This window comes from Acanthopagrus latus, chromosome 19, assembly GCF_904848185.1.
Source record: "Acanthopagrus latus isolate v.2019 chromosome 19, fAcaLat1.1, whole genome shotgun sequence".
Taxonomy (NCBI): domain Eukaryota; kingdom Metazoa; phylum Chordata; class Actinopteri; order Spariformes; family Sparidae; genus Acanthopagrus; species Acanthopagrus latus.
Window position 1 is genome coordinate 12,409,308 of NC_051057.1, and position 18,768 is coordinate 12,428,075.

The window sequence follows — 18,768 nt, forward strand, 5'->3', positions numbered from 1 at the left end:
CAATAAAGAATCAAGAGAAATGTATCAACTGAATGCTCAGTGATTGACCTGAGAATGGCTACTTCAGTCCACCTCTGTAAACTTTCTCAAACTTTCATGTTGGTATTTCTTTGCCTGAGATCTCTGTGAAACACCAAGCAGATGTTGGCTCGCTGCTGTCGATTAATGTCTGGCAAACGCCCGGAGCTGACCGCAGGTGGCTGCAGCGATATCAATCCTGGCTGGTAAACATGAATGCAACACAAGTACATACCAAACACCGATGAATAAGACATACACAGTGTTCATCTCTTCAGGTCTCAGTTGGGTGCCTGGTCTAAAAAAAAAAAAAAGTAGCTGTGATGACAGAAGCTGCAACATGCGTGTGCTCGATTATGTGTGTGTGTGGTCTCCTTCTGTTTAATTAAACTTAGATCCATCCGGGGGAAGAGAACTCAAACAGATGGCACATAAAAAAACATCACATTTATCACTTTTTTTTGGGTGGGGGGGTGGGTGTTACTTGATGAAATTAAAAGAACACACTCCCATCATCATTGATCTTCAAGCGATGAACACAAATTTATATAATTCATTTCACTGAAATGTTTTTCTGTCTCAAACACTTGAGCTTTACTTCTTCAGGGCATTAAGTGCATTGGAGCAATTGTTATACATTACCAGCTGTGTCATTAGGCACCTTATCAGTGTTGTAAATGAAAGGCAGCAAATGTTTCTTTGATCTGAGTAAATATACAGCTTGAACACAAGCTAACCAAGCTGTCCAAATAAAGTCGTCCTCGGGAAAAGAGAAGGTGTCTGCAGAAATCTGCATGTAATTACAACTCTGGTGGGTGACACGGCCCCAATTAAGTCTGTGCGGCCGCGCTCGAAGACAGGGAGTCGATGAGGAAGCAAAACAAACAGTGACAACAAGTTAAAGTCCGAGAGACAGAGTGGGTGAAACAGACAGAGGGAGTATTGAGTTTATACAAGGGGATCTTTTGACCTTTGCCGCTGACCCGCCTCAGCTCTCTCTCGTATGCCACCTCCTTGTCTGTAATCGCTATGAAACTGTCCCCTCAGCTGACACCAGCGAAAACTCTCCCTAACATCTCCTGCTCAGTGAGACTGAACTCGTCTCCAGACATCAAAAAATACCAGACACTAAGAGACGGGCTTTCCCCTTTTGGAAACGGTGGCGGCGCGCTTGCTCCTCGGATTCCCTCGCGCTCGTCAGCGCTTTACTTCTCTGAACCGAGTTCCTTCAGGAATGACTGCTGCATTCCCAGGATGCTCCAGTGAGGATAATGGCCGCTGCGCAGTGACAGAAATACGACAGCTGCCATCCGCTGGGAATGTGTTTGTGTGTGTGTGTGTGTGTGTGTGTGTGTGTGTGTGTGTGTGTGTGTGTGTGTGTGTGAGAGAGAGATGGAGAATGAGAAGGTAGGTACACGTAGTGGTGGGTGATATGGCATGAGTGCTAAATTGCGACTTAATGGGAGGTCAGCCTTTTCATTTGGGCGTTCTGGAGCTACTAATGTGTCATGGGCAATTATCCGATACTATATATGCTCTTGGGGTTGCGGGGCCTTGTGTGGGATGTTTCATAATGCTGGCAGTGTGTTATTCAGCGTCACAACGGGCCATTACACAACCTGTGGGATGTACTTTTTCAGCTAAATGTTATTTGGGTCGTTGAAGGCTTTTCCAGTGTTTGGCAGAGCTTTTTGTTTTTTTTTTTCATCCAAGATCCTTTTTAATTTTGTGTGATGTCCGATCATTTTTTCTACATGCAGACACTGAGAAAAGGCCTGTATTCATACATGCAAATGCAGCATCAAAGAGGTAGCATGTGTGTGTAATCCTGACCATCATCTTAATTCTATGCCTAGATTCAAAGGAGCTATTGAGCTTTTTTTTTTTCTCAAATCATCTAAAACTCTTGTTTACTCAAAATGACAAAGAAGCAGACCAACAAACAAAAAAAAAACACACTTCAGGACACACTCATGCATCCACAAGACCCTGACCTATATTCTTTAATCCGTTTCCAAGAGGGACACGAGAAGCTACAGCTATCATGTTCATTCTCTCTTATTTTTACCCAGACTGTGGATGAGTGTGAGTGTGTGTGTGTGTGCATGTGTGAAAACGGCAACAGAAATAACACGGGCATCACATAATTCTGTCAACAAGAGGAGCGGTCATATTTCTAACGCTTCCCTTGCATCATCCATGCTTTGGAAAAAAAGAAAAGCTTTGCGGCAGAAAATAAGCCTATTCATATGTGGAGCGATTACTGTGTGTGTGTGTGGTATTAAATAGGTCTTGGTAATAAATCTGATGGCTGCTGCCACTGTATAAATATAGCCAGGGGATTTGGTTGTGTTAGACGTTCCAATTTCATCACCGCTGACTCTTCATCGCATTAAATGACTGAGGGCTCAGCTCCTAGACAATGAGCAGACAGAGAAAAAGACGGATTGGAAGACGGTGTGCACGTGAGAGGGTATTGTTTCGCGTGACATACCTGACCACACCCGGGACAGTCGTTGCCGTTCTCACAGGTTCTGCGACGTGACTGGATGCCTCCGCCACAAGGCTGGGTGCAGCGTTCCCATGCCGACCAGGCTGACCAGTAGACATGTGGCGGGCAGGGCAGGTGTTCATTACAGTACCTGTGAGGGAAGACGGCAGATTTTCTTTACTTCAAAGCCTATTTGACAATAATAGGCAGTTAATAAACACAACATAAATCGCCAGTAACACATTATAACTTAGTTTTAAGTAGATATAAATATCTATTAATGTACCTGTAAATGACAACAGGAGTGTGGGCACCCAAAAATGGAGCACAAATTATTATCGTTGACAGATACTGCACATTATGAACGTCCATATACCTCCATAAAACTGCATTATAGTGTGTTATAAATACTGTGCTTAGAAAAGGTAAATGGGGCCACTAAAATGATGTCTTATCGAGACCTAGCGATAAGTCAAACAACCACACAACCGACGGAGAAGAAACTCCAGATGTCAGACAACCAGAAAAACAAGTAAAAATTAATTTAAACAACATCACTTGGGAGAAGCGTGACAAGTTGTGAATACAGAACTGATGTCTAATCACGAAAAAAGGTTTTAAGGACAAAGATCATGGCAAACTCTTGCCTGTTACACTGGTACACTTCCAGCAGTATGGAGCAAAATTAACATTTATTTAGATTTGTGTTTCTGGCCACCTGATGAATATAAGTCCGATACGCGTCCTCCTTTTTAGCTGTTTCTGTCTCCTCCAACTCCTGAGGTAAATTTGTCTCATTTTATCAGCTGAACGCTCCACAATGTTCATCAGCTGGTGGCTAATTTTGTCTGGGGACCTGGCCACCTTCTGAATTCAAACTCAAAACAAATAGGGGGGCAGTATATCACAAAGGTAACGGCTAAGTGCTGCTAACTACAGCAGGCAATAGCTAGTTAGCTTGGTTAGCTGTGCAGTTAGTAATTGGGACTGGGAGTTTCAAGCACTGCAGAAGTGTTGGTGTTTTTTTTACTCTGCTAGCACTGGCACCTTTAGACCTGGATGGGCCTGGGTGAGATGGTTAGCATGCTAATGTCAGCATTATCTCTGTAGCATGCATGGACCTGTAACATCAACACTGTTATTTATTTTCACTCTTTTGATCATTTTAGTTAATTTACAAATGTTTTATAACTAAAATTCTTCTTTAATATCTTAGAGTATTCAGACCTGCACCTTGTCATGGTAACAATAATAAACACATGGCAAACAAAACTGCTTGGTTAGGGTGAGGGAAAAATACGTTAATTCCATCAGCTAAGATGTGTAAACTGATTGATACGAGAGTGTGTCTTTACTTTAGAGCAGTATTCAGAAAAAATGTGCTTTTGGCCTGATGGAACATCGGGTCCCTTTGATGGTGGGCTAGTGTACAGTGGGTTTATCAGAGCGTTTTTGTCTGAGTAGTTGCCTGTTACAAAGGATGTTGATGAATAGGATGACACTGAACCAAAATATGAAAGCTGCGTACATGAAAATCTAAACATTGAGCTGAGCATTGAAGCTACAACAAATGTTTCATAGAGCTGAAGGCTACTGTAGATGCATCACAGTGATCCCTTTCACACTGCACACACTCAATCGATCCATCATTATCGTAGAAAAAATGAAGAGCGCAGCTGTATCGACTGTAATTGCTGGATTGTGTACTGTAGTTACAAGATTTAAATGACAGCCATGAGGTAGCGAGCTTCAACAATAAGCTTTCCTTCTACATGATCATGACTGACAGTGTCTTTCCAGGGGTCTGTGGAAAATGGAATAGCTACTTTATCTGACTGAGCACTAACATTAAATGTGAAGGGCACCGAAGACGTCACCACAGTTCTAAAACCTTGCACTGAACTGAAATAGCTACAAAGGGTTCATACCACAAGACAGGGCAGTCTGCAAAGGCGCGTAAACTCCACTTAAAACAAACTTTAACAAATCCCAGCGCACGTCTTTGATGTGGCCGCAGACTGCAGAGAGACACGGTGAACACTGCGAAGCCGAACATCGGATCGGTCCGCGGTGTATGTCTGCACATGGCGTAACAGCCAGCGTTGTACATCTAAGAACATTCCATCTCCAATCTTAATGATCACGCATATGCATTTTGCATAATTCATTGACACAGCCGATTAAAAAAGCCACAATGATGCATGCATCATCTCTAATTACATCGTTTTACAAGACGGGATTACTGCGATGTCTAAAATACTTAATTACTCAGTCCCCATTATACAATAACGACAGACGATTGCCAGGCTTATTAGAGCCATATAATTTATTTTACAACTTCTACGCATCCTATAAAATTGCTTTTATTGCTATTTTGTTGTGTTTTGGGGCGCACGACTGCCTTTTGAGGAAAACTGAGTCTTCTTGTGCTAAAATAGCTTTAACTTCATACCCTTTCCTCTGGAGGCTCAGGCTCGGTATTTCCATTGTGCTCCTCTCAAAAACTCTGACTATTGTTCATGGCAAATCAAAAGCTACACTCTGTATACCCTGGTTCTAAAAAATCCTTAGAGCGGAGTGTTCTTTTCCCCACTTTTACTAATCTGCACGCTTTTAGCGGGATGATACGGCGGGGGAGTGTGGAGCAGCGAGGAAGAGTGTGGATTACAATCTTTGCTGAAGCTTGAGAGGAGGAGGAAGACGCACACCCCCTCCACGCACACACAAAGACAAAATACCCCCGCTGTGCACTGCGGCGCAATGAAAAAAAAGCTGCCACGATCAATATAAAGCAGATTTAGGGCTTCAAACTCACCATCATACACACTTTAATCATTTCAGACAAATCAGAGGCTTTAGTCCCTCTTATCCTTTTCTCTCCTCTTTAAAAAACACACAGGGCTGATGGGACTAAAACGCTGCTAATTACTCGCTATAGGCTGAGTAAGCAGTGTGGACGAAGTCAGTATGCTGAGGGGGGAAATACTGACAGAAGGTTCATAAATGCAGGCATTAACCAGCCAGATTTAAGCCCATAGCGCTGCTGCTGCCGCTGCTGCTGCTACTGCACGGTTGGTTTCAGAACATTTGCTTTATCTTTAAAAGCTCTCCCTGCTGCAAACAATCAGGGCCAAACTTCAGGGGAGCCTGCTGGCAGAAAAAAAAACACCACAGAAAAGAGCTGAAAGAAGAAGAAGGACTTTGAATCTCTCCATTTTTTTTTCCAGCTATGTTTGTTTATGTACATATGAGCCCACGCCATATGCATTCATGTTGGAACATAAAGTCTGGAGCATTAATTCGAATGGGGCACTCGAGGCAACATGGGAAGAACAAAGTGAGTGGTGAGGCTTGTAAGCAGACGCCTAACACCTCTGAAAGGAGGCCTGCGCCCCGTAAAATAAAAAAGCCTTTTGCGGCATTAAAAGGATCGTTCGGTGAGCAAAAAAAGCTGATAAAATGCCGGCCCTTTTCATGCCATGCAAAATTAAAGCTCGTACAGCGGACGTGACTTATTTCACACATGGGTAACTATAAACAACAGATGTGCTGGAAGTTTTTGGCAGTTGCGACACATTTTAAATTTTTTTTTTTTGTGATATACATGTCTGGCACGCATGGTAATGCTCGCATCACGGAAACACCCGAAAAACATTTTCTCGCATCCCTTGTCCTATCTTTTTCTCCCTCAGGCAGACTCAAACTGACACAGCATTATTCATCTGTTAACACATTTTCTCTTACTATCTGTCTGTCTCGCTCTCTCACACGCCGGCACACACACACGCAAAAAAAACCTCCTCTTTCTCCTCTTCTTCTTTTTTTTCCAGCCCTCACAGCTGGCCCCCTGACTGGCCTAAGGTGTTTTAAATAGCTGAACAGCGCAAGTACCGAGAGCGGTGAACAAAGGAGATTAAAGAAATAAGAGGGGGTGGCGAAAAAAAACCCAGCTTCTGGGCCTGCCGCGGTCTTTCGATGCCAGCCAAGCGTTTTTTTTTTTTTTTTGGTGTGTGTAGGTGGCGTAACTGCGCCGTGGCCGGTCAACTCAGAGCTGCTGGTGGAGCAGTCTTCGACAAAAAAAGGACTACTCGACCAAGAGCGCCAGTGAGTGTGAAAAGAGGTGGTGGGAGGTTAAGGAAGATGAGAAAGTGCGGAAAAAAGAGGATGTAATATGAGGTTCATCCTTGAAGGCCGTATCCAATAACTCATCCACCGCAATGCTGTTGCTGTTGCCATGGTAACAATTGGTAACAATTGATTACTCCCCTCTCCTTCGCCCCCCGTACCCTCTGAACTGTATTTATTTGCACTTTTCCTGCCTCCACCTGTGGTTAGCAGCAGGGGTTGGATGAAAAACACCAGCATGATGCCTCACAAACTCTATGGACACAGGAGAGCTATGCCCAAGTTCATTAAGCAACACCAGTTTCTATTAAAAAGGAATTTGAAATAATGCTATAGAGCCGCGGCGTGTCTAATTTTCACCACACCACGGAAGCTGTCAAGGTTTTTCCTAAGTTGTCTTTTCATTTGGCAAACACTCGAAGAGAAAGTTTGAAATAACCTTAAAAAATCAAGAGGCGAGGAGAAACTTTGCAGCTCTTGACCTTTTCTACCTGAGCCGCTTTGTGTGTCTCTTTGTGCTTTGTCACACTCTCTCTCCTTCAAATACTGATTTATTTTATTTCAGGCCTTGAAGGTTGCTTAGAAACCACACAAACATCTTTTTAAAAAGGCGATTATTCTACGCCAAAGCCTCCAAAGCTTCAAAAACGCAGCCTCGGTCTGTGTGTGAAAGCCAGATAATTACCCAAGCACAGGCCTATCCCACTCATTCCTTAATTGGCTGTCACAAACTTGGACAGAAGTGAGGGGGAAAAAAATAAAAAGGAACAAGAAAAAGTCACAGTCAGAGTCATGCTTACAAACTGCAGGTTGCAAATTATGGAACAAAAAAGCCTATTTTCTTTTTTTATGACGTGCACGCGAATCCAAACGCATTTACAGCATGGATTCGCTTTCATCGGTACACGGGGATGAATGTATGAACATGCAATCATCTGTGTGTGTGTGTAGGTGTGCGCATTATACCTCTCCTCGCGGTTCTGGCCCACACACACTCGTCCGCCGTGGCGAGGGGTCGGGTTGCTGCAGGAGCGCTGTCGGACCTGGAAGCCGATGCCGCAGCTGGTGCTGCAGGGAGACCAGGAGGTCCAGGGAGTCCAGGCTCCGTTTCTATGGAGACAAGCAGAGCTGCATCAGTCTAAGCTACAACTTTAGCCACCGACAGAAGGACAACAACAAGGTAAGAGCGAGAAGAAAGTCACATTACTCTCATGAGCTGATCACGCCATGAGGAATGACTTTGCTTTCTCAGAGAGGGCTGAAAATATGGCTTAAATTTAAGTTCTGGAAGCTGACTCGAGGTCGTAAATCGATCTAATTCAGAACACATAACAACGCAGAAGTCACAGAAGATGTTTTTTCTTCCAGATCTTCGGGAAGAGATAAAGGTGTGGATACAGATGAGTTTAACAGATCAAGGCTTCTGGGGCTGTTTCCATAAAGCTAAAAAGAGTCACTCCAAGTGATGAATTCTGAGAAAATTCTTTGAATTATTGCGTTTTCTCATGATCCTGGTAAAGATAAAAGTTATTCACACTGCATCTAAGCCCTAAAGAGCGCTCCCAAGGTGGAACACAGTGAGGAGTAGGGGGGGAGGACTTTTTCAAGAGAATGAAATGCTACAGTTTAGCTCACGCCGGGCTAATGTTTTTGGCTGATCGTATCAGATATGCACTCACACCTCCAAACCAACGCAATAAAGCCACAAAGTGATCACAACACTAAGATATTTGGCAGCTTGTAAAAAAGTGCAATAGTTCGGCAGGGATGTCTCGGGTCTGTCGCAACCTTCCATCAGCGGAGTGATGACACAAACAGCTTTCACAGTCCCTCCCTCCCCTCTCGGCTTTATACTGCAACACATAACGCCAATTTTCACATTCCTCACTGGCGCATGCAAACAAAGGGAACGAGGAGTGTATTTGTCGCACTACGTGTCTCGCACACCTTCCTCTTTTTTTATAATACCTGCGTCCATCTTTACTCCTATAATGGTTTCATGCTTGTTAAAATCAAATACATACACAAGAAGGACTACCAACATTACCAGCATGGTCAATAAAAGTAAGCAAATAAATATTACATCCATGAGCTTGTGTTGGCCTGTGTTGTCTTGATAGTGACTAAATTCTGCAACTTGGCCTATTGATTTCACTGTCAATTTCCTGCCCGGGATATAACTGAATGTATATCAGATGTTAATGTTTAACATCATACTGATGGCAGTTGTGAATCTCATGCTTATCAGCTCATCTGGCTACCTTTTCCCTGTCCTTTAGTGTAATCGTTACTTTATTTCTTGTTTTTTTTTTTTTTCAACTTTTGTACAGTTATGGTTTCAGACTTCTTGTCTCCTTCTGTTTCAATGTAAATTTAATATCTGGGGGCTCTGGTAACTTGAGATAAGCACTTTATTACTTTCGGACATTAATTAGACTAAAAGACTTACTGCTTCTTAAAAAAAAAAAAAAAAATCATAGATAAATGAATTAATAACGAAAACTAACTCTTAGTTGCCCTGCCTTATCAACACACATGCGATATCTTATATGCAGGGATTTGTTCATGAGCTCTCTATTTTGGCAGGCACAAGATTGATGCACACCAGCAGTTAATTTTAACTCAGAGCGCTAAAATCAGTCTTGTATCAGCTGAGTGAGTGGAATAAACAACACCCAATCAACACTTTTCCCAAATAAAGTGACACTGAATGTGTAATCCGGAACAATTAAATGTGTGTGCATTTCTGATGACTAGGTGTGAGGATGACGGGAATAAATTAACAATTTCCTGTATCTGCACCCTTACTCCGCCATCCTCTTGACACAAAAGACCACTGTACATATTTATAAACTGCTGGCTCAGACAGATGGGGCGTCGTCACAGAAAGAATTTACCTGGAGCAGTTGGCGACCTCCACGCTGATGCCATAGCACTGCTGGCCTCCACACTGAGGGGCGGGGTTATCACAGGCTCGTGTCCGACATAGACAGGACCCCGCGCTGCCTCCATCATTATGACTACATGTAGACCAGCCTGACCAGGAGCCGAAGCCTCCGTCCACAGTCACGTTGCGGATCTGTTAGCAGTGAAAAGAGCAAAAAAAAATAAAAAAATAAACCATTTCAGAGTAATGGCCTGTCTCGGAAAGTGGTCATTGCATTAGAGCGATGCTCTCAGGGATGTGTTGCTCTGGGAAACACCGCCCACGGCTACTATGGCGGACGCAAACAGAAATCAATTTCCCCTCAAATAGATGCAAAAATAACTGCATTACATCATCTACAGCACATCCAAAATTGTGCAGTTATATGGGCCAAAATGTGCCATAAACACAAGAAAGATATATTAAAATTGTCTCAGGATATGATGAGATTCCAGAATAGCAAAAGGGAGATTCAGAGAGGAAAATCAATGTTGTGAATGGACATATTCAAAGGACAGAAATATGAGGAAATAAAAGTGGCAACATAAATAGATAGCTGAAGCAAAACAGAATGAAACGGGAAGGCTCCGATATTGCGGGAGCTATGAATTACGAGCGATGTGCTCGGCGTACGAGCTAAATACAAAAAAGCACCGGCGTGAGATTCCGAGCTGCAGATGATACGAGCCCGCTGCATTCCGGGGTGATTTAGAAATGCAAAGGACACTGTCGTATGGGGGGAGAGGCGAGAGCGTGATCATCAGCTGCTTTGGCGGAGGCAGAAATAACGTCTGCCCTCCGCTCTTACTGGTAATTGAACTCTGCCGTCTGCCTAAATGGGGGACGTTTGGCTAAGGCAGACAGCATTTGCATCAGTGGGCTGCAGAGAAAAACAAACAGCTAAGACATAAACAGGCAATACAGCACCTTTCCTTACCAATCGTATACAGCTTAGACCATAAACGATATAGGGCATGTATATATACTGATCAGTGCTCTGCTGGAAAAAACTGAGTGCTAGGAATCTTGTGGATGCCACGTCTACACCGACCTATATAACATAAACACTGTACACCCCCTCATGGCAACAAGTTCGATACATAGAGGCCCCACCGTGGATCAGACTTCACCATGACTGCAGCGTTTTTTGTCTGATCCTTTGAGCCCTGTGGGTGGTGATGTACGGCCTCCATGAATCACACAATCCTGGCACGACCCATGGATGGTCGACTGGTTTGTGATCTGGGGGAATTAGGAGGCCATGTAGACGCCTTGAGCTCTTTGTCATGTTCTTCGGGCCATTCCTGAGCATTTGCGACATTGCAGGGTGCATCATCCTAGCTGCAGGGGTAATTGCTATTGGGGAGTGCCAATGCCATGAGGGGTGTACTTGAACGGTAAGGTGGTGTGTGCCAAGCGGAATCCACAAAAAAAAAAAAAAAATGCCAGGACCCAAGGTTTCCCAGCAGAACACTGTATTGTAGTCAATTGGTTTCAACATTTTGGAAGATCAGTGGATGGCATTATATGTCTCATGCTGAATATTTGTCCCTGAATAACACATATAAATAAATAAAAAAAAGAGTAAGTTCTTTCATTGAAGTAGAAAGCAGAAATGAAAGGACACCAGCAACAGGATGATCGATCAGTCCTGAAGGATGATGAAAGCCACTCATGCTTTATGTGGTTTATGAGAGAAATCATTTTCTTTTACGGGCTGAAATTGGAACAGCTGTCCCATTTTTTTTTTTTTTTTTTTATCCTAAAGACTATTTTTCATTTTACCTGAGTGAAAAACATACAGAACCGTGACTAAGACTTGCACCTTCCCCTGAAATAGGAACTTAGTTTTGCTCGTTTCCGTATAGATTTGAGACTGTGCTGCCAGATGGCGTTTGAGAACAGGTTGGTAATGCGTATCTACTGTCCCTGCCTACACAACGCAGCTCACTGTACAAACCCTTGACTGGCCTCCAGCTCCACACTCCCAGACATTCAGCCAGTTAAGCCTTTTTAAAAACTGTTAATGGACTCATAGGGAGTGAGACACTAACTGTGATAAAAGGCAGCTTCTTGTTTTCCAGGTTTTTTTTGGCATTAAATTGTTGCCAGCAAACAATTTAACCATCCTGGTCTGGCTTCATGAGCCCTATTGTATGGCCATTTCGCTCCGCCAGCATTCAAAGTTGTAACTGCCAAAGTTAATTCATGCTCATGCTAAATGGATCGGACCTGGTTAGACCGAGGGTAAGTGAGTAAATACAGATGACACTGCCGGTGTGGACGCTGCTGTGGCCAAATAAAAGTATTAAAATTAAAGGGCTTGGTGGCCACGCTTCTGCTGGAAACACAGATATTTGCTCAAATCTTGCACTGAAAAGTAGTAGTTTGGAGACAGATAGCTTAGCATAGCTTAGTGGACAGGAAACCACTGCTCATGTACTGCTCGTGTTCCCTTTATGCACTCATTTTTGATCAAACAAGCGATATATAAAGCACACAATGGGTTCATTGGTGAGCTTTTGAGGTGTGGATTGTTTTATTTGTTATTTATCTATCTTTGGACAGATCCTTGGCTGGCTGTTTTCAGTCATCATGCTAAGTTAAGCTGACTCTCTCCAGGCTCTAGGTTTATATTGGCCATATTTATGTTAGCTTCTCATCTAAATTGCCACTGCTCCCAAATGTTTAACTATACCTTTAACACATAAAGCAAATTAACTATAAGATGACCAGTTTCAGGATGAAATAAATGAACGTATGGCTCAGTTTAATGTAGTAATGCTCCAATTGGCTGAGGGATTTTCAGCCTCCAGCATTAAGAAAATAAATGCTGAGTTGCAGCCAATGTGACTTGGCAAAATTATACTGTGTGTGCCTGTTTATGCATATAGGCATGCATGTATATGCATACATATATATATGAATACATATGTGGATGCAGTATAGGCCAAGTTTCTGCTACAACTCTGCTGACAGATGCCACTGGGCGCTCAGCGACTCAAATGCCAAATATCCCTCTGAACATGAAGCCACATTAAAGGGCAGGGAGGCACGCCGCACTCTCTGCTGTGACTGGCCTGAAAATGATGTCCGCAAAACGCCTAAAAAAGAAGTAAAGCCCATCTGAAATTGATAGGCCTGCCACCCCCTTATACTGCTCCCAAATTTGGCTCACGTTAAAACAAATGGATGAGATTGTTTTGCTAATGAACAAGTAGTCAGAGGTGAATGATTGAGGCAGCGCTCTGGATCATTCCCGGGGTTGTGCGTCACTCCCTTAAAGTCAAGTTGTTCAATCCCAAGATGCCCTCTCTCCGGCGAGGTTGTGTTTCTGAGGCAGGTTTTGTTAGGGGGCTGCTGCTTGTAGATTGTGAGCGTATGGAGAGAATACAGAGCAGGCTGTGGCTTCCAGAGGAGCACAGATGAATGTGAGTATTAACCCTACGTGAGGAGGAAAGCATGAAGGCTGGGGGAAGGATAATTGTGTTTCTTACAACTTTAAAGTTGCAAACTAGAGACAGCCAGTGAAGCTGGTCAAACCAAAAATGATGTATGTAGACATCAGGTAGCAAACTCACGGGGCATTTTGTGATGCTCTGCTCCCACTGGCTCATTCTGACACTCTCCTCCAGCGTGGTGCATTTCTTCAACAACAGGTCCCAACCACAGTATGGGTCCCTGGCCCCCACACAGGCCCTGGAAGGACAGAGGGAATAAAGTTAACTTTTTTTATTTTTAATATGCTTTTTTATTAAGCTGTCTTATGTGAATAGAGATAGCTCTGCACTGTGACAGGATTCACAATCAAACATCAGCTTTAGACGGGGAGATTAAAAGAGCAGAGATTATGGAGGAAGTTGGGAGATAAGGTGAGGAATTGATGGATGTAAAAATAGGGAATGGGATGAGATAAGATGGGAGAGGAGGGCAGGGGAGAGAGCGACAATGGAGAGAAGGAGAGACACATAAAAAAAGAGATTGGGAAAAGACAGAAAAGCGTGGAAACTGGAAATTAACACAGACGAGAGGAGAGGAGAAGAGAGATAAGACAGGCAGGTGGAAAAATTATAATTTTGTTTATTTATGAATGGAGAGTGTTACGATTCTGTGCAAGGCTTACATCGCATCAGTGGCCTAAAATTTGTCTTAACACAATGCACTGATTTCTCTCCAGGATTATAGTTTCTGTGTCTGAACACATACTGACACACACACACTCTCACACAAACACACACACAAATATATTTCTGACTCAAATAGCTTATCAGCCTCAAAAAATATTGACTGTGAGGATACTGTCGCAGAGATAGCTGGATCTGTCTCTGCCATATCTGCTTCGGGTTGTTTATCGAGTGCAATAAAAAAGCCTGATGTTACTCTTTTCATGCAGATACTAGTCTGCGGTGACAGCACAATGACATATCTCCCAGCTGCAAGCATCAGCGCCGCCTGACATGCCTTGAGTGAAACGTAACCAAAGCTGTCCGTGGCTATCATAACAATGAACCGGGGCACCGACACAAGCGCACTTATGCAAGGACACAGGACTAATGCAGCCATCCATTTGACGATGCGGGGAGGCAAACACCCGGCGGTCGCTCGCTCGCACGCGCAGGGTGACTGACGTAGCGTCTGGGTGGCTAAGGAGAAGCAGAGCGTTACGGACACCGGTAGCAGGGATGACGGCAGCGGTGCAAAATGAAAGAGAGACAGAACAAGCCAATGCCTGTCTTTCAGAGGGCCTTAAGGGCCTTGCGGATTGTGCACCACCGATCAGTGAGCCACACTGCAAAGACAGCCGAAAAGAGAGGCAGCCTTCTAATATTTCAAACAGGTAGACCTCAAAGAAATGTCAGTGATGAACCCACTAGCGCTCCCTGTACTGTAGCTGCCAGTTCGTGTGCAAGCTTTTATTCCCTCTACCTGTTTTGTTTTCTCTTAAAGAAAAAAAAGAAAAGAAAAAGCCGTGAGAGGTGATGAAGTGCCATAATGGCTGCCGCATCTATCACAGAGCCACAGCTGTAACATGAAGCCTCGACTCTGCTGTGTATTCCAATAACAGCTCATTGTGCGGGAGATAAGGAATGCAGGTGTGATTCCTTTTTCTCTCTGCACGCAATGATGGATGGGATCCCAATCTTATGGTGAGTCTTCGCACCGCGGCCTCTGTCTCGGGTTTTCTTTGCCAATATTTATGCCTTGATGGGTGCATCTTCCAGACGGACAGAAACTCGATACAGTATATCTGCTTAATACACACACACACACACACACACACACACACACACACACACACACACACACACACACACACACACACACACATAGCTGCAGTAAGAAATGTGAGGGAGAATAAAAACGCACGGTTCGATGACGAGAGGGAGACAGTGAGACGGACAGACGGAGGGCAGCCCTGGGCACCTCCAGTGGCTCAGACAAAAGCTGATTTACGGGGTTTAGAAATCTCAGTGAAGGCCCCCTGACCAACATACAGGCCTGGCCTTCTCAGATAAAAAGCATCTTATGAAAGAGGCGGCTTTAAAACGACGTTGTGTGCATATTTGCTTTTGACAGTCTCCATTGAGATTGATGGTGTTTTTGTTTTTGCACGTGCACTCACTCTCTGCTCTTGTGGTAGCTGCATCTCTTGAGCGGGATCTTGATGACCTGATCTCTAACACCCACATAAAGCTCGCTCCGGCTGTGCAGGATCAGCAGGCTCCGGATCGGCTGCCTCTTCCTGGGTGGGAACAGCTCGATTTCCTCCAATAGGCAGCTCCCCGTGGACAGATTGAGAGGAGAGAGCACTTTCCTGATAGTACCGTAATCTGGAGGAGAAAGAGGGAGGAAGAGAGGAGTTGGTCACAGAGAGGAAGAGGGGTGTTTATCTGTACGAGGGGAAGGTAGAGTGGTGAAGAGCAAAGAAGAGGAGGGGTGAGAGTAGCAGAGTCTGAAGTGTGATTCTGGATGAGCAAAAACTGCATGTGAACTCAGTGTGAACCACGCACAAAAATCACTCCCGAAATAAGAAAGACTGGTGGCGACTGACGTGCCGAGCTTGGTTATTCAATCAACATGCAGTGCTGTAGGTGCAACCAGGGAACTGGTTATGGTGCCTGAATGCATGATTTCTGGCCTACTTTTCTTTAAGGGGGATATTCCTGGGGAAAAAAAGCACTTTGGAGTTCTGAGAAAGAACAGCGTGGAAATGCATGTCACTGTGAATACATCCTGACCTTTATTTCTATGTAAGGTAGGCCCCAGGAGATACTGTTAGGGGCAGATTTTCTTTTGGGAGAGCTAAAACAAACATAATCTATTATACATGAAGTCCCTTGGGTGAAGGAAAAGTAATTAGGTGCACAGGGATGCAATGGGAAGAAGGGTGAATTGCTAATAGATTGCTTCAAAGTAAAGGATGTGAAAGTTAAGTATTGCTCCGAGCAGTGTGATGAAAGTAAAGCATTACTCGGTAACGTGTTACAGTAGTGTTACTTTTTCAAGTTACCAGTACAGTAAGGGATAACAATACAGCTACTGCTCCCAGTAATAATAATAATAATAATAAAAAAGTACATAAGACTATGACCATGTCTGTTTGATGAAAGCCTCAATGGCTGCGGTCCAAACGTCCCCCATAATATGACATCTGCAGAAGCTAAGACAAGAGTGACACGGGACACTGAATCTATCAAATGTAAATTTAGCAGACCATAAATGAGACAAGAATTAGCTAGCTAGCATGCAATTTATTATATGTTCAGTGGGTGTCTGGTGTTGAGTATTGGTAAAGTCTCTTTTTTTCATGTTGTTTTTTCTTAGCTAGCTTGCAAACATTAGCCACTGGTAAGTTACATTTAGGAGTACATTTAGTTTGTTTCTCTTTTGAGAACATTAGGATAGCTTTTGAGCTGACCTCAAACAATGAGTATGAACACCTGTGAAACCATACAGTAGTGTGTTTTAGAGAAGGTACTAGTTTTATGTTAACGTCTATTTATGTTTAGAATTCTTCTGTTTATGTGTTTATTTCTCTTTGTGCTGCTGCAGCACGCCGAGGATCATTAAAGGGATATCTTATAATGTCTCCTGTTCTAATCCCACAAGAGTCGAACTTACTCTTACTGCTGAGTAATTACGATAGCAATGTAATTTAATTGGTGACATGTAATGAGAGCATGATTAAAGTTATCCGATAACTTTCCAACACCGGCCTGTTAATTATTTTCTCTCAAGGCACGCACCTTCACAATCTCTCAACTCCATTACTGGTTTAAAAAAAGGGGCACTTTGGGGAACCAGGAACTTTTGGAAATCTTTTGCAGTTAACTGAATTCCATTCACGTTGACTGTGAGAGAAAAATACTGCTGCAAGGCTGAAATTAGTAATGAGGGCTGAATAACAGGGGAGTTGAAATCTGCTGTTTGAATAAAAGAGCCTTACACCTTGACATCTTTGGACGCCCAGTTGGGAGCTATCAGGTTTTGCCACAACGGACCCAATCAGCGGAGAGCATTTATGCGTTAATAATAGAATGTGATTAGGTACAATATGCGCGCTACCCAATGGCCTTGGCAGCGTTTCAGATGTTTTCATTAGCGTCTGGGTAGTGTCTGGGGAACTTGCAGTGTGGGCAGTTCTGGTCCGACGCTACATTGATCACAGCGGCATGCAAACAATGAGAGGGGAGTTTTTTCGAGGGAGATGCCAAGCACAGAGCCAGTGATCTGGAACGGGCCGTGCGTGTGTGCGAGAGGGAGTGCTCGTACGTGTGATATCCTAAAATAACACCGACGGTACAACAGGAAGATCATGTTGACATTTCCCAGCGGGCCTACGGTACATTAGCACAGCGAAGTGGGTCACTACGTTCAAATTCTGTCCGCCACATCCGCTCATAATCCATATAGTCTGTTATACCATAATATGGGGCAGACAATGGCCGCTGCTGCGTATCTGCTGTCTCGCTGATACTGTTTCCAGCACTTTGCCAAGTCCAACATCACACATTGTCACACCGGTGTGATCAAACAGTCCACTGATAAGCGGGCAGTGCCGTGCAGTTCAGACAGCGATAACATGGAGGGGTTAAATCAGAGCTGCATGTATGTAAATGTTATCAATTACCCATCTGTCTTCTTTTGACACATGTGGCTCTTGGCTGTTTCATAGAGTCTAAGATCTCTGAGTGAGGGGTTGCACGGGAGTGATACATGTGCATATGGAGGACACATGGAGGCAGAGAGCGATCAAACTTGTTTCAGACAACTAAGCTTTGATGTCTCCTCAGAACTACAGATCTGTTGGTTTTATTATTCTTCCAGTCGGCAGTTTTCTCATACATGAAGTGCAATCTGGAGATTTAAAGCTCCTGAACTTGTTTTTTTATATTGTATGTATTCATCTATAAAAATCAATACGCATGACAATAAAAGCATCAAGTAAAGTTTAAGCTAGGACGGCTAGGTAAGGTATGATTCATTAAGGGTTTAGGACTCCTAAAACTGTGTTCTCTAAGACTATGCAGGTGCAAGTTGATCAGATTAGCCTGACAGTGCTGGACACTGGCAAACACTGGCAAACATCCCCACCACTGTCATTATCGCTTCATCCTGACTGGAGCTCAATAGAATGTGACGTCCAGAGCCCTTGAGAAGAGAGGGTTGAGCCACTGCCCTTCCCTCCAAGGCAATTTCACTCAATTTTTTCACTGCAACGGTGGGTTGTGGAGCCTCTTAATAGTTAGCAGCTAATACTAGCAGCTCAACAGAATTTCAGCAGAAGAGCATTTATGCATTTACTGACTGCTAATGACCAATAACTTCTGTTCTGGCGCTGTATAGTCACATATTGAAATTATCCGCCCAAAACTTCCTGGAACTATATGCAGTCTCCGAGACTGTCAGCATTTTGAACTTCCGTCACTGCGACCCTCTCTATTCAACGGCTCTGGTAAAACTGTATCCCTCATTAACATAATGATGATGATGATGATGATTAATAATTATTCATAAATACATTTAAACAATAATAAATGAATAAAAAAAGGGGAATATTAAATTGGAACGTAGATAAATAGAGAAGTTTATAGAAAGGCAAATAAAACAGGTTTATAAATTAATGTAACATTTTACAGTACATTGAATCTATTTTTGGTGAATTTAATAGCATAGTAATTTACTGATTTACTGAGTCATTTAGTCA

General features: G+C 43.4%; 1 protein-coding gene across 2 annotated transcripts in view; it reads right to left on the reverse strand.

The window, feature by feature from the left end:
• The window catches only part of sema5a (sema domain, seven thrombospondin repeats (type 1 and type 1-like), transmembrane domain (TM) and short cytoplasmic domain, (semaphorin) 5A), a 129,697-nt gene that overhangs the window by 34,778 nt on the left and 76,151 nt on the right, over window positions 1–18,768 (reverse strand). For both annotated transcript variants that reach the window (XR_005071605.1, XM_037079862.1), the window contains exons 11-15: window positions 15,184–15,391; window positions 13,142–13,259; window positions 9,532–9,713; window positions 7,601–7,744; window positions 2,513–2,660 (exon numbers count right to left, since the gene is read on the reverse strand). Coding sequence is in view for 1 of the 2 variants with exons in the window: in XM_037079862.1 (XP_036935757.1) it covers window positions 2,513–2,660; window positions 7,601–7,744; window positions 9,532–9,713; window positions 13,142–13,259; window positions 15,184–15,391 (800 nt within the window). In the remaining variant the exon portion in view is untranslated. The remainder of the gene's footprint in view (window positions 1–2,512; window positions 2,661–7,600; window positions 7,745–9,531; window positions 9,714–13,141; window positions 13,260–15,183; window positions 15,392–18,768) is intronic.